Source organism: Molothrus aeneus, chromosome 1 (assembly GCF_037042795.1).
Source record: "Molothrus aeneus isolate 106 chromosome 1, BPBGC_Maene_1.0, whole genome shotgun sequence".
Lineage (NCBI taxonomy): Eukaryota > Metazoa > Chordata > Aves > Passeriformes > Icteridae > Molothrus > Molothrus aeneus.
This window is the reverse complement of record NC_089646.1, coordinates 133,510,012-133,524,673: the sequence shown is the minus strand read 5'-3', so window position 1 is coordinate 133,524,673 and position 14,662 is coordinate 133,510,012. Positions and strand designations below refer to the sequence as shown.

General features: G+C 36.2%; 1 protein-coding gene across 1 annotated transcript in view; it reads left to right on the top strand.

The window, feature by feature from the left end:
• Positions 1–14,662, top strand: part of SLC26A7 (solute carrier family 26 member 7) — a 71,635-nt gene that overhangs the window by 42,062 nt on the left and 14,911 nt on the right. The window contains exons 9-12 of the mRNA XM_066547906.1: positions 1,471–1,548; positions 3,024–3,119; positions 9,831–9,937; positions 12,092–12,158. Of these exons, the coding sequence (XP_066404003.1) occupies positions 1,471–1,548; positions 3,024–3,119; positions 9,831–9,937; positions 12,092–12,158 (348 nt within the window). The remainder of the gene's footprint in view (positions 1–1,470; positions 1,549–3,023; positions 3,120–9,830; positions 9,938–12,091; positions 12,159–14,662) is intronic.

Genomic DNA, 14,662 nt, shown 5'->3' with positions numbered 1-14,662 from the left:
ACAGTATAGCAGTGCCTGTGTCTAAAAGTTAAGAGTGTGGTTATGAGTTAGTACTATGAGTGTATTTTACTATGCCTAACAGACTCTCCCTTGCCTTCCTGGAAAGCAACATATCAGCTTAATGCTCTCCTTTGTGGCTGTCCAGACAGAATGAGGAGATGACAAGATCATCACTTGTAAATATTGGTCAGGTCATAGGCGAAAAGAGGCCTTTCCTTAACTTAGAGGGAAGTCAGTTTGGCAGAGCACATGGAAGAAATGCAAAGAGCCTTTCAGGGGCACAGAGGAGTCCTTTTTTCTCAAATGGCTATATCTGGATTGCAGTTTTGTCATTTGTTCCTCAGTGATATATTTTCCTGGGAGAAAAGAGAAGTGAGGAAATCTATCATGGACTAGAAACGTCCTTCAAATAGAATCAACACTTTTTTTCTTGCTCTTCAGGAAGGCAGAAAGAGGGAAAAGTTCCTTGTGACTTTACCAGCAGATTTTCTGTCCCTTTTTATGTAAACACTCTGTCTATCCTTCTTGATGGTATTTTTAAGTACACCATGACTTTAATTTTCTAGTGTTTTAACAACTTGTCTGGTTTTGTTTTTAACAACTTGTCTCTTAAAATGAAACCTAATTATTTTAGTAAAGAAACATATTATCAATATAAAAATAAAGTGAGCATCTGTCTACTTATCGTCAAAAACCTTCTGTGAATCTGAACTGTATATTTATAAGAGCAGAAGTACTCAGTGAGCACTCACAGCAGAATAGGACAGTGCAATTTTACTGTCATTTTCCATCAGATTAATACCATATATACTGTGAAGAAATATGTAATTATTAGTCCATATATTTTTTCTGAATTTATATTACTTGCATTAGTTATAATCTTTAATGTACTTTTAAAATGGTACCTACATTTTCTTGAGTAAATACACTGATATTAAAACGAAATTGTTAGTGGTTTCTGGTTTAAAAATAGTTTTCTTTTAGTGTTAATCCCAACAAAAGAAGTCAGAAGTCTTCTCTTGTGGAAAAAATGATAGCATACATAATTCTTGCTTAGTGCTATGACAGATCTGTTATTTAGTACAACATGGGGTGCATGGCTATAAATAAGTTGCAGAATGACAGTGGGTGCTGAGAAACTTCTGGGATGAGACATTGCACACACACGTTCCACTTAATACCCAAATGTGAAAGTGTTGCTCTGATCTGTGTCAGGGTGCTGGCAGCAGGGTCAAGCACAGATGTTGAGATCTCTCACTATCTCATCACTGTAGTTGATTAAAGGTAATAATCAGAGATTAAAATTGAAATTATATGCATCTGCAATCCACAGATACATTAATAGCTAACACCTTCAATACCTGATTCTTGACTTTGTCTACAATATTTTAAAATTAGTCCTTTTCACAATTCCTTTTATTGTTTTTGTTGTTAGACTGAATGATCTGCAACTCCTGTTTATTGTTTTAGGTGGCTTGCCTTATCTCTTGTGTATTAATTCTTGTGGTGATCTACACAATTGGACCTCTGCTGTACTGGCTTCCTATGGTAGGCTACTTAACTTTTTTTAAGATTAAGATGTCAAATATTTTCTAAGGACAGTTTCTTTCAGGGAAAGACAGTGCAACCTTTAAAACAGCTCTATTTAATTTCAGTGGCCAAAAGAATAGTAAGGGTATGATAAATATCAAAATCATAAAGTACAGAGGTGACAGCATAAGACATATAGATTTTAGACATATATAGTTACTTATACAGGCTATCACATCAGAGTATAGAAGTGAATTTCTCTTCTACTTACTTTTGGCAAGTAGTTTACGAAAAATATACACCCAGGTCGCTGTAGATTTGTAAATTGACAAAGTGTTGTAGAAATTAATGAAGATTAATGATATTTCTCCTGATATGCACATGATACACAATTTTGCTTTTCAAATAAATATGACACAAATTATTTTAAATAGTGATATAAGTTTAATGACAAAAAGATTACAAAGTATTCTTATATCTCTGTCATACATCTATGCTAATACTCTTTAAAGCAGTGTGACATCTTTTCACATAAGCTATATCTAGCTTTTGGTATTACAAATTAATAGTTAATTTTAACTAGAGGCATGTCAAAGCTGCTAAATACAGCTCCAAAATTATCCACGACTCTGCTATGTATGTACATGAAGTTTTAACTCAACTATGTTTTAAACTTGCTTTGTGCCATTGTTTACATGGTGTCATGCAAGTTCTCACTTTTCAAACACAGATCCTTTTATAGCTTATTTTAACCATGCAAAGTAAGGACACTTAAGAAGGGTACACAATATGTCCTGGGTTTTTTGCTATAATTCTTCTCTACTTTCATTTGTTTTCATATGGATTATAGGTAAATTTTGACCAGTTTCCTGTAGGTTTTTCCACCCATATTTTAAAAATACTTTTTGGTTTTTGCTTTCTTGATAATTTATTTCTCTTCTAATATGCTTTTTCAGCCCCATCTATGCACTGTAAGTCCATTGGTTTGTACTCCATTATTTTTGGCTCTAGATGATTTCTTCATCCATCTCCTCCTCCTTCCTGAGTCAAAGAACAAAAAAAATATTTTTTTTGCTTCAAAATTAATGAACCTTTGCCCTAGAGACCTTCTCTAGGGGAAGGGAAGGAAGTGAGGAAAGTGAGTTACAATTCTTCACTGCATAGAAGTTGAGCGATGATTTGCTTTTGAGTCCTTCAGACTGTGACAGAATGCATTTGGTCTGATGAGGCATGGAAGAGTCTTGAGTAGTCCTGAGGTTTCTGTCATTTTTCTCTCAGTTAGGTAGCCTGTAGATTGCCTTCACAAATAAAATGGGGATAGGGTGGTTGTTGCTGTTAGCAGCTGTCACAAGGACACCTGTGCTTATCCCATTTTCTAAACACCTACCAGTTTTTTCTGTAATTTAATTATGATATTGACTGCTAAATAAAAGAAACAGCATTTGTTTTCACTAACAACTATGCAAATGGCTTTTGTGTTTATGTCTTTGCAGTGTGTGTTAGCAAGCATTATTGTTGTGGGCTTGAAGGGGATGCTAATGCAGTTCCGTGACTTAAAAAAATATTGGAATGTGGATAAAATAGACTGGGTAAGTAAAACTTAATCGAAGGAGGTTTTCCTGAGACCATTTGGCAAACATCTGTTAACTAAACTTCAACAGTTCTGTGGCCCTAGAAGAAATAAGTGTAAGATATTATTAGTAGTACTTTTTGTTCACCATCAGCTCAGAATAACAGCAACTGTAATATCAGTTGTATTAAAAAATAACATTTTAACAAACGATAAAGAATCAAACCGATGCTAGAGATGTGTATACAGACAGATCAAATTAATATGAGCAAATATGTGTCTAATTTTTATGTCTTTCCCTATCTGTTTAACATGCTTTTGTTATTGTAGCATTATTGAAGAGATTTTGGTAGCATCCTATCTTCTGGGAATAGGGAATGACCACACAGGTCAAACAGAACTGGAAGCACTAGTGGTGCAGGAAGATAAATATTGAGGGGTGCTGTAGGTAAATTGCCTTAATTCTTTCAGATTTTGCAGAAATCTATTCTATCTACTGTTTGAACACAGTGAAAGATTCTGCACTATAAGAGGAGGAATACATCTGAAAAAGAAGATAGGTGAAGAGATAGAGTATGAAAATTTAGTTTAATGCAAAGTCTAAATAGTCTGAGAGAATTTGCAAGAATTCCATAGTAAAGATGAATCCTGGATATAAGAAGATTCCTGGATTTCTCTTCTGTGGGAGATTTTGGGTGCAATGGCCCATTAGTGGAACCAAAATTTCTGCTGATGTCCTGCATATTTGAGTTAACAATATTCAGAAAGGTATTTTGGCCACATAGTCCTTGTCTGTGGTGGGAAATACAGGTAATTGGAGTTGATAGGACTTTTTTGAATCCATCAGTTACTTAGCATTCTATAGAAGTAATGGTTAAGTCTAGAAAAAATAAAACTCTTTTTTTTGTTAGACTACTGCATTTTAGTAAGGGAAACAGAGCTCAGTAAGCAATATCAAGTTTGTCTGTGAGATTTTTCGCACTTGGTTGCAGAAAACTAGAGGTTAGAAGACTTTTTTTTGGAAGTTTCTTTTGTATTATCCAGAAGAAAAGTTCTGTATTTCCTGAAATATTTTCTTCCTCAAGCAGTAAAATTCTGAAAATATTTTCTATCTCTTGTTTTGTATTTGATCTTCAGCTTAACCCATATTGCCAATGACAGAAATTATGGATGATGTGGATCAAGAATTATTTTGGGAACAATGGACTTGAAAACATTTAAGTCATTAACATTTAAACATTGGTAGTTATGGGAGGTAGATATATCTTCTCCATCAGTTCATTGAGATAATAAGTAGCTACACTTTCCAGCAGGATATTTTGGAATCTCACTAGATTTGACATGTCTTCACAGATAGACTAACCTGATTGATTTTTGCTTTTCTGGTTTTGGCAGAAAAGGTTGTGTGAGTAGTTAGTTATTACATCTCTGACATCTGTCATCATTTCTAAGAGAGGTTATAGAACGGGGGAGTTTGCTGGGTTCATCTTTTTGACTAAACATACTTGAGCAATGATTTATCTTCAAGTAGTTTTACCATCAGTCCTTAGCTTGACAGGATAAATCATCTTGCCTTAAATAGCATAGTTTAAAGAAAGGCTATAAACATTGATCTTGCATTGCTGCCTGCTCTGAGGAGCCCCACCAAGGCCAGTGATTTGTGTAACTATACTGGTTATTTTTGGCCTGAAAGGATTCACCCCAGTAATTGACAGAACACTAGAAATGAATCATTCCATCACCCAGGTTATCCAAAGTGTTCTGAAGATAGAAACCCTAACAAAACATTTGGAAATAATTAGCAGTTGTCCTTTCTGGAACTGATTCTTTAAAGGGTGTGTGTCATGTAGAATTGAAGTCAGGTTTGTTTTGGTTATAGGTCTGGCAAATGATTGTGCATGGAAACGGAATATTATGGAGTTTGTTACCTTGTTCCTTCACACTTCTTTAAGCATCTCATTAGACACAAATGGGATGAATATATTTATTTGTTGATTAGTTCTCTATAAACAGGATCCTTTTAAATGTAGAAGGTATGATATTGTTCAGGGGTTGGAGTTGAGGAAATTCATTGGTTCCTCGAATCACAGGATATTCTGTGTTTCTATGAAATGTCTTCTTTCAGCCATGGGTGGCTTTTTCTTTCAGATTTACATCCTGCCTCTCAAATCACATTTGATTACTTTTCAGCTACTACCCCATTGTCTTTATTCCAGAGGTTTCTTTCCTGCCATTTGAACTTCAAATGTCTCCTGCTTCAGTTAAGGTCTTCTGTCAGTCCCTACACCTTGGCTGGATGACTTCAACAATCTCAGATTAATAACTGCATTATTCCACTATATATGTTATATGCATAACTGAGAATGATTAGTCTTGATCTTATTTTCTGCTTTTTTTGAGAAAAGCCAGGAAGTTAATCTGACCTTGTCTGTAAATACATCTCACTTCTCAGGTCCTCAGGTCAAAAGATGATTTCCTTGTCCTTCCTGTAAGCCTAATTTCTTATGCAAGCCAACTTTACTAGCTTGCTGTTTTTATTCTCCAGCTTGATAGGGCTGGTGATACCTGTGATATTCTCCTAGTATTACTAAAAAGGCCAGTGAAGTTCTTGTTAACTTTTGATTTTAAGGCTCAGGATCACAGATAAGCTGCCTTTTAAGACAGGCAAAAATACTGCCTGGCAATGGACTGCTGAAGAAAAATGTTCTCTTTGCTGTTAACAGTTGGACTTGAAAGTAACCAGAGATGGGAGGAAAATATTTCAGAAGGTGATGTTCTAAGTGAAAAATTATAACAGAATAAGGATCACTTTCATGAGTTAATTATATACCAGGGATTTGAGAAGTTCAGCAATGAAATACTCTCACATTTAAAGAGAAAAAAAATGTTTTAAAGTTACATATATGTCTTGACCAGAAAATGACCACAGCTGAGACAAAGCCAGGTTGCATGCCTGACTTTTAAAGCAGAAAGAATGGCCAGAATTTATGGTAAAAATGACACATTCCCAACATGGTGTTGTGATGAGAGGCAGGTATGGATGCATGAATCATAATTGTACGCACATATATTAATATTAAAGGACGTAAGGAATGCTACTAATTCAGCAATTAAAGTAGATCCAAGAATGAGGGTCTCATTTTTGACAAGTATCCTCCAAGATCTTGCCATTGTGAAATTCTGGGACACGTATCCAATAACCTGTTAATCTATTTTGTCAAAACATTTAGAGAAAAGGCCCTAGAAAGGATCTTCCTTGAAATCTGGAGCTCATTAGTGCATTTTCTTGGGGTTTTTTAGAACTTCTTCAGATACTATCCTCAGGAGGAAGATGACCTCTTAAATTTGTTCATCACACATGGGTCCTGATTCGTGAGAGGGCTCTGAGAGCTCTCAGGGCTCTGCTATGCTTTACAAAGAGAGAGCTCTGCTCTGCTTTCCTCTACAAAGTAGGAAACCATCTCTTCTATGAGATGATTATTTTACATCAATGATTCTATCTTATGGCATCCTAGGGAGATTTTCTGTTTTTCCTGCTTTAGTGAATATGCTAGTGTGAGTTACATTACTTGTGCTGTAGGTGGTATCAAAGAACTACAGTACCACTTTAGGATCATTTAGGATCATTTAGGTTGGGAAAGACCTTTAAAGAACCATCTAATCCAACTGTTAATCCAACACTGCCAAGTCTACTCCTAAACCACGTCCCTAAGTGCATTAGGTAGTTCCCACCCTATGGCTGTGGTGGGCTTCACTTGAATGCCAGGTTTTCATGAAGGGTGTGCTGAGGATGAATGCACACATTAGTCATTTGTCTGCAGAAGGATTTGGGACCATGGCCATGTCACTCAGTCCTTTGAGCCAGAGCCTCCTCCAGGACTCCAGCATCTACTGCTGAGACAGTTTTGGAATGAGCAGGACTTTAATGGGTTTCTTTTGGCTCTATGCTGGAGGGCCTCTGTTTGAGCAGCTCATCACAGCCTCACATTACAGACAGCACAGAACTGGTCAGCTGAGACATGTTCATCTCTTCCTCCATTAAGCTACAGCATAACCAGGTAGGAGTTAGATGAACTGCATCCTAAATTTTATCCATTCTGATAACCAAATCCATTGATTATGGTAGGAGACTAGACAGCTGTATTGCGAGGAACCCTACCCATTCAGGCAATTCAGCTGATCATCTCCTCAGTTTGTAATGAAACAAGGCAAGTGCATAATCTGCTTTTAAACTGGTACATAAACACTTATTATCACCGTACCTTAGCATTGCATGGTTTAGCCCTAGGTTCAGAAAGTATTCTGCAACTTGTTTATATGATTTTTTTCCTACCAAATGCAGATTTTACTGTCCTCAATGGTGGAAGATTAGACTTCATGAAATGGAAAGTCTAGAGGAGGCAGCTGCTATACACAGTCACTGTCCCTTAAGTGCTTCTGATACTTTCTGATACATACAGGGGTTGACAAAAATCTATTTCTTCTGCTTGTTTATTTTCTCCCTCTTTAGAGTTTTTCTTTAAATTAGTACAGTACTTTGAAGGTGGATTTTGTTTTGGTTTTTGATATTAGCATGTGCCTATAACATATTATTGCTAAGATCTGAAGATTGCTTAGATTCTATCTGTCCTGGAGTATGCAATAACCATATTGAAATAAGCTGCCAAGGATAACTTTGATATTAGTTCTATGTTGAACTTTGCAACAACCATGAATTTAAAAAAAAAAAATTCTATCAGATGAACATCTTTCTACAAGTTTGATGCTACCCTAACTAAAGTAGAACTGTTTTCAGGCCAATGCAAAGCACTGAAAGGGTGGTTGATTAATGAGAGTATGATTGTTTTGGCTCAGCCTCTACAACAATGGCAGTCTCTGATTACAGTTAAGATGTAAGGTACTAGGCTGCTGGAGAGGCACTTAACTAGCTTCCTCAGTAGTCAGCAGTACTTAAACATTTCTGGCTTTGATTCTTCCTGTGCAGATTTTGTATTGAGTTTTTATGCTGTTTTCTTCTGAGACATAAGAAGTTTGCAGGCTTGCAGCAGTGATTTAGTCAGTTGTGATGAGGTTCAGGTCTGCAGCTGAACTGGATTGCACTGGAGTGGATTCAGGTATTGTCAAGGATTCAGCCTTATTAAGATAGTCTAATTCTTGATCTCACTGATTTTCAGGTTTTCAGTAGTTCTGTTAGCCTTTTCACATTCAGGTGAGCTTCTTTATAAATGTGAATTGGATTTATAAATCTTAGCATTACTTTCTTATTCATTAATCAGACCTCAATATCTGTTGTTCATAAAGGTGGTCTTTGCAAATATATGCACAACACTTCACATAAGATGTCATGTCAAAATACAACTAGTGATTAGGGACAGTTTCAGAGGATGAACTACTTCCTTACCTAGCAGCCTTCCTGTTGAAGAAATTGAAAAGTCTTTTGCAGTAGTTAGGAATCTTGAAGACGAGGGAAGAAAAGGTTTCTCAACAGTCTCATAACACTCTGTCCTCTGTGAAGCACAAGTTAGCATGGTATGAATTACACTTAATAATTCATAAAATAACAGTTCTGAAATCTGCTCAAGCAAAATCCCTGTGCTTGGGCTGAAAGTATTCTATTGTCTCTGGCTTTCGTGAGTTAAGTGAAGGAATCAGAAAAGATAATCTTAAAAATGACTGTGCCATTGTAATGTGATCTGTTATTGTGCAAACATGAACAAGCAGCACTGTAATTCTTGAAACAGGCACCTGTGGGGATCAGTGTATCCAGAGAAATGAAAATAATTTCCAGTCTTTTTTAACACCTTTTATATAAAGATTAGATGGCAATCTTGGCTTAAGGCTCCCTCAAGGAAAGAAAGATGTGCTTTATTATACCATTTAGGTTGATACAAGAAACCAAGTAATTTGTACTTTTCTTTTAATTGTAAAATCTGCATGTCTCATAGCTGTGCACATCATTGTAGTATGGAAAGAAAAGTAATCATTTCTGGTAAGAAAATAATTAAGGAAAAATTGAAATGTGAAAGATTTGTAAAGTTTTTCAAAATTTCTTTTTAAAGTGACCTTAGTTTCAGATATGCTTCTGAGTATTTTTTAAATTTGTATTTTAAATTAATCCAAAATTGTAGTAATCAAATATTGAAAGATGGGGGAGGTAATATGGAATCTCACCATTTCCATTGGAAGGAATTAATTCCCCAGTAATTTTTATTTGTAATAGAGTTGTTTTATTCAGCTGTACTCTGATAAGCGCCACTTTTAATCAGCCTCCTTGCCAATCATAATTCCCACTTGTATGATTAGTGGAAGAAAAGCTCTCTGTATGTGACCTCATTAGGGCACCTCTTTATGGGAAAGGAAAGGAGGATTTAAAATCTATGCAGCAAAGAAGGTGATGAGAATTTTCAATGTGAAAAATAAAATACAGGTTTCCAAAACAATTGAGTTTATTCTGACTTAAGCTGTTAGCAGAAGTACAAATGCTATTTTAAGTAACCCTGGAAGGAACCTCTGTGAGCACTGGGAAGAGTTGTGCCATGCTGCATGTGGTCCCCCATGGGGAGGCATTACTTTAATTGCTAATTCAGTCTTCAGTATTGCCAGTTCAAAGATCCAAATGTTCACATCCGAGAAACTTGCTTCATTTTAAAAATCTTTATTTCTGATTCATAAAATGCACATTACCATAAAATTTGAAACTAATAACTTCTTTTTGCTCCCCTCCTTAAAGAGCATCTGGGTTAGTACCTATGTGTTTACAATATGCTTTGCTGCTAACGTGGGACTGTTGTACGGCGTTGTGTGCACTATAGCAATCGTGATTTTCCGCTTTCCCAGGTAAGAAACAATTTATTGAAATGTTCCACTAGCACTTCATTATGTATTCCTTCTGCATATTGCTTCACAGTCAGGATAGACATACGGTATACTAAATTTAACAACTAAACTTCAGGTTTTTAGTTGCAGAAAATTGCAAGATAAGACAATTCAAAAGTAAAAGTCACATCTGTCCATTTACCGCTGACTAAGGAATCTCTAAAACATTTTATAAAATGGCATTGTTTTGTGATTTCTCTTATTATTACACATCTGTAGGATTCATTATGTGAAGGTAGCATAAAATCAACTAGAAGATTAATAATATTTTTTTCCATTAGATATTTATTTGCTCCTTAAGGAAAAAGTATGAATGGCAAGCTTAAAAACTAAGAGCCTTTATAAACTCCTAGGTACTATGTTGCACAGGAATTGGTAGTTGACAATTGCACTGCTAATATAGATTAATGAAACATAACTGTACAACTATTCTAATGTCTAACAAAATGTGTAAGTTCTGTGCATGGCTTAGAAAAGTCAGGACAAATAAACTAGACCCATCAGAAGTTTTTTTTGTTTTGTTTTGTTTTTTTAATTAATATTTTCTAGTTGCTACTTTGGATCACGAGTCAAGGGAAATATAGCTGAGGTTCATGATTGATTTGTGCTACAGAATTAATCCACAGCTCACCAGTCCTGGAAATGACTTGCTGCTTGCATGCAGTTGTTTGCATGAACATTGAATCCCAGTGAAATTAAGCACAATATAGACAGCTCGATTAAATGCTTGTTAAAGTTAATGGTGTTAGACATTTGTGCACAGCTTTATTCTCATATAATAAGTTAAAGAACCAGCATGAAAATAGTTCAAAATTTCAAGGCAGTTAAAAATAATGGGAGATTGCTTCTGCTTGAATTAACTGATACTTTTGTGATAACATTGTGCTACTCAGCAAACTAAAATTTTGATAAAATCTGTAGTAAAGGAAAAGGCAAGTTTTCATGTTGTTTTTGTCCTGAGCCTGGATGTTAGAGGCTCTCCAAAAGCAGAAAGTGATGGACATTTAACACAAAAGAGCCAGATGTAGAGGAGATCTCAGTCTGAACCTGCTCTTATTAATGTAAATAAGACTCTTCCCACTGATCTCTGTGTTCAGTAAAGCTGCACATGATTGTCCACAACATCTAAATGCATGGAACAAGATTGCAGCCTTAAAACTGGCATGGCATAGATGGGGTTAACGAGAAAATGAGTAGTAAGCCGTGCAGTCATGAGTAGAAGTGTTAGCAGAAGCGAAGCAAGGACAATACCATAGATTATTTATTGTAAAGTTTCTGTTCAGATGTCAGAGTGCTGGATGTGGTACATGTTATGTATCAGACTGTATTAAAAGCAGCAGCAGCTACAGCTCCATTTATGCAGAGATGAGAGAACAGCTGATGTTTGCAAGGCTCATTTATCTGGCCCCAATACCTGCAAATACTCCTTGTCCATTGGCGCATCTGTCTCAGAGGATAGATAGTTCCATAGTCTTCTGCAGTTAAATGTGTTCCTGTAAATGACATGTTGAATTAGAAGATCCTAACACTGAGCTCCCTTTCCAAAGCAATTTTCTCTTTCCTCTCTGTAGAGAGCATAGGAATACTGATGCTTTCCAGTAAGTCCCCCATTTTGATAGCTAGAGTGCAATAATATTCTGCTTCATCATGTAAAGATGTGTCAGTTTCAATGACAATTAAAATATCTTGGTTTTTCATGACCCACAACTATTCTACATATTTATTTTCCCTTTCCTCACAATATCATTTTTGCAGGTTAAAAATATTAATTAAATTTCTTTACTTTTGAAGATATAGATTATATATGAGCTACCTTGACTTGAAAGTAGCTCTGGCCAGCAAACAAAAATTAAAATTAAGATATTCTTCACAAGCAAATTAGAGAATTTAATTATTCATATATTCAAAGTGATCTCACAATTCTAAATTAGCTTTTTACTGTTTAAGAGGATGATTATCAGAAAAGATAAGGTCTGTAATCACAAGAATACTCCCAGATTGCATTTTTGGACCTTTAAACTGCTATGCTGTAGCTTGGGGTGTGTGTCTTTTTTGTTTCTGCTCAAGACTACTAATGATTAACTGTACAGATCTTTCCCTATATATTGATCACAGAGCAAAGACACTGAATTTGAAAAATATGAAAGAGGTGGAATACAAATACAAAGCAGAAGATAATTGTGTAAGTTAATTTCTTTTTTAACTTTCTGTTTGTGTGTGTGTTTCATGAATTCAGATTTGTTTGTTTTCTCTAGTTAATTACCAGATCGTAATTGAGGAGTCAAGGGAATGCTTTTATGATATGACCACTTGAAATCTAAAGCCAGGATAATATAATAATATAGCTGGCCATCAGAAACTGGAATATTTTCATGGTTCTGCTGCTTGTCTGCAAAGTGAAGTTAGGCAAGTCCTCTTAGATTTATCTATCTTAGTTTATTTGTCATTTATAGTTATGAATTGGTCTTTCTCAGTGTTTCCTAATTCCTAAATTTAAAGAACTATCTTGCCAGGAATGGCAAGAGCAATCTCAGCAGACAATAGCAGTCTCTGTATTATTATCACTTTTCCTGAAAGTCCTTTGGTATTTTTATCATCTCCAATCTCTTTTCTGAAACTGTTTCTCTCACCAACCCCTCGTGACCAGATTGTTCCAGAGGACATCATAAGGCTGGGCAAAGAGGGGCAGCACCACAAAATTGTTACAGACTGCTTCACAAATTTCATCACCCTGTGCACATGAAAAATGGGTGGAAGAATCTCTCCCAAAGACTGCACCTTTTAAATCTGGCTTCTTACAAACTTAAACCAACCAGTCAGATTATTTTGGTTATTTTCATTGCAATTATCATCAAAGTTGCTTTTTGCTCAGGTCTGTGGTAAGAAGAGAAGGGTAATGACCCAGAGAGGTGAACTCCCTCCTCCAAGATGAAATGGCAGGTCAGCAGCCAAGAGAGAAGTAGAACCATGTGTCTTAGCAGAGAGCCCCATCACCAGGACATCCTGCCTTTTCCACTGTGGCAGCTTCTCCTACGTCCTTTTTCCCTTCTTAGTGCTGATAGAGGGTCTTATGTATCAGTAAACTACATACTCAGCAGTTAGTGCTTCACCATTAAGCAGATCTTCTTTAAAGAATTTATTATTTCTGGCAAATGTCTTCCATCAGAGCTGTCTTAGGCTAAAAATCTGAACTTCCAAGGGCTCAAGGGAATTTACTGTTTTGGCATGCTGAGAAACGTTGGAATGTGAAAGGTACATAAGAATGGGGAGGACTCTGAAATGTGAATGAAAAACATTGTTGTTGAGGCTGGATCAGCTGTCAATTATTATATCACTTTTCATTCTTAATAAAAATGTTGGAGTAACTTTGTCAGAGATGGGTAGCAAAAATTTGATTTGCCTGCTGTTTTTCATATCGGTCCATGAAGCACTTTGTACAAATGCCTATACAGGTTTTTTGAAGCTTAAAAAGCTGGTCCGCTGCTTTTTTTCCCCCCTAATTCAGTAAGATTAATGCCAGTAACCTAAAAACAAACTAGTGTCTGCAGACAGTGGGGAAAATAACATTATGTTAGAGAAGAAAATTGCTCAAGAGCTATTACACAAAAAAAAGAAGGAAAATATGCCTTTAATTGAATTTAGAGTCACTGGGTTGCAGCAGGCATTTAGGGTAATTTTTAATGTATGAATGTTAGACTGATCCAAGTTTCCCTGGCAAGTAACTGATTAGACATAAACAACAGGACTTTTAAACATGAAAATATGCAAGCTTAATGATCTACCCTGCCATTAAGGATTTATAGGGGTTATTTCATCAATAAGAGAAAAGACACTTTAATGTGGAAAAAATCAAAGGGTATTTAGAAAGTTATATGAAACACATTTCATCCCAGGCGTTCGCTGGCACTGAACTTGCACCCGAGCAGAGCCAGTGCTGCGCAGAGTGCGCAGGGCAATCGCCCCGGGCCTTCCGAGGGGTGGCAGGAACAGACACCTGAGATAAATTTCCTGCTTTCTTAGCAAGGACAAAACAAAGAGGAAGTTCTGTTGTTATCTGAACAGTTCTTGTCAACAAAGAGTCAAACCAGAGCGAGGAATAACTGGCTGGTCAAATTTAGGCACAGTTGACCTTGTCCATTCAGGACGAAAATTATACCCAAGTCTGCCATTTGCTTGATCTGGCCTTACGATTCGAGCCTTTCAAGTTTTGGACTTTGTGCTTATGGAAGCTTGATCATCACAGGATTTGATCTTTGCACTTCAGTCTTCCTTTTTTCTTATCTTTTATCTTCTACTTTGCCATGGCACTGTGTCCACTTGTCTCTACACCAAGCTGTCTATAGCATCATTTTTGTGGGAATCTGTGGGATGTCAGAGCATTTCTCCATTCAAGCATATACCATGCTTTGTTTTGCCCTTAGTTTAGAGCTCTATTCCATACAAACAGATACATTTTAACTACCAGTTGAGTTTTGCCACGTATCTGACTGTGGCAAAACTCATTTGTGGTATTTTCTGCAATCACATCCATAGGTAAATTGCGCAAAGTCCCTACACATAGTCTGGGGTTCTTTGCCTCAGTTGGGATGTTTGAAATGTTTCCTTTATTTCATGGTCACTGTGGTGGTGTCTGAGAGATCATCTCATTCCCAGAAGTCTGAATAGCAGTCTATAATAAGGAGATAG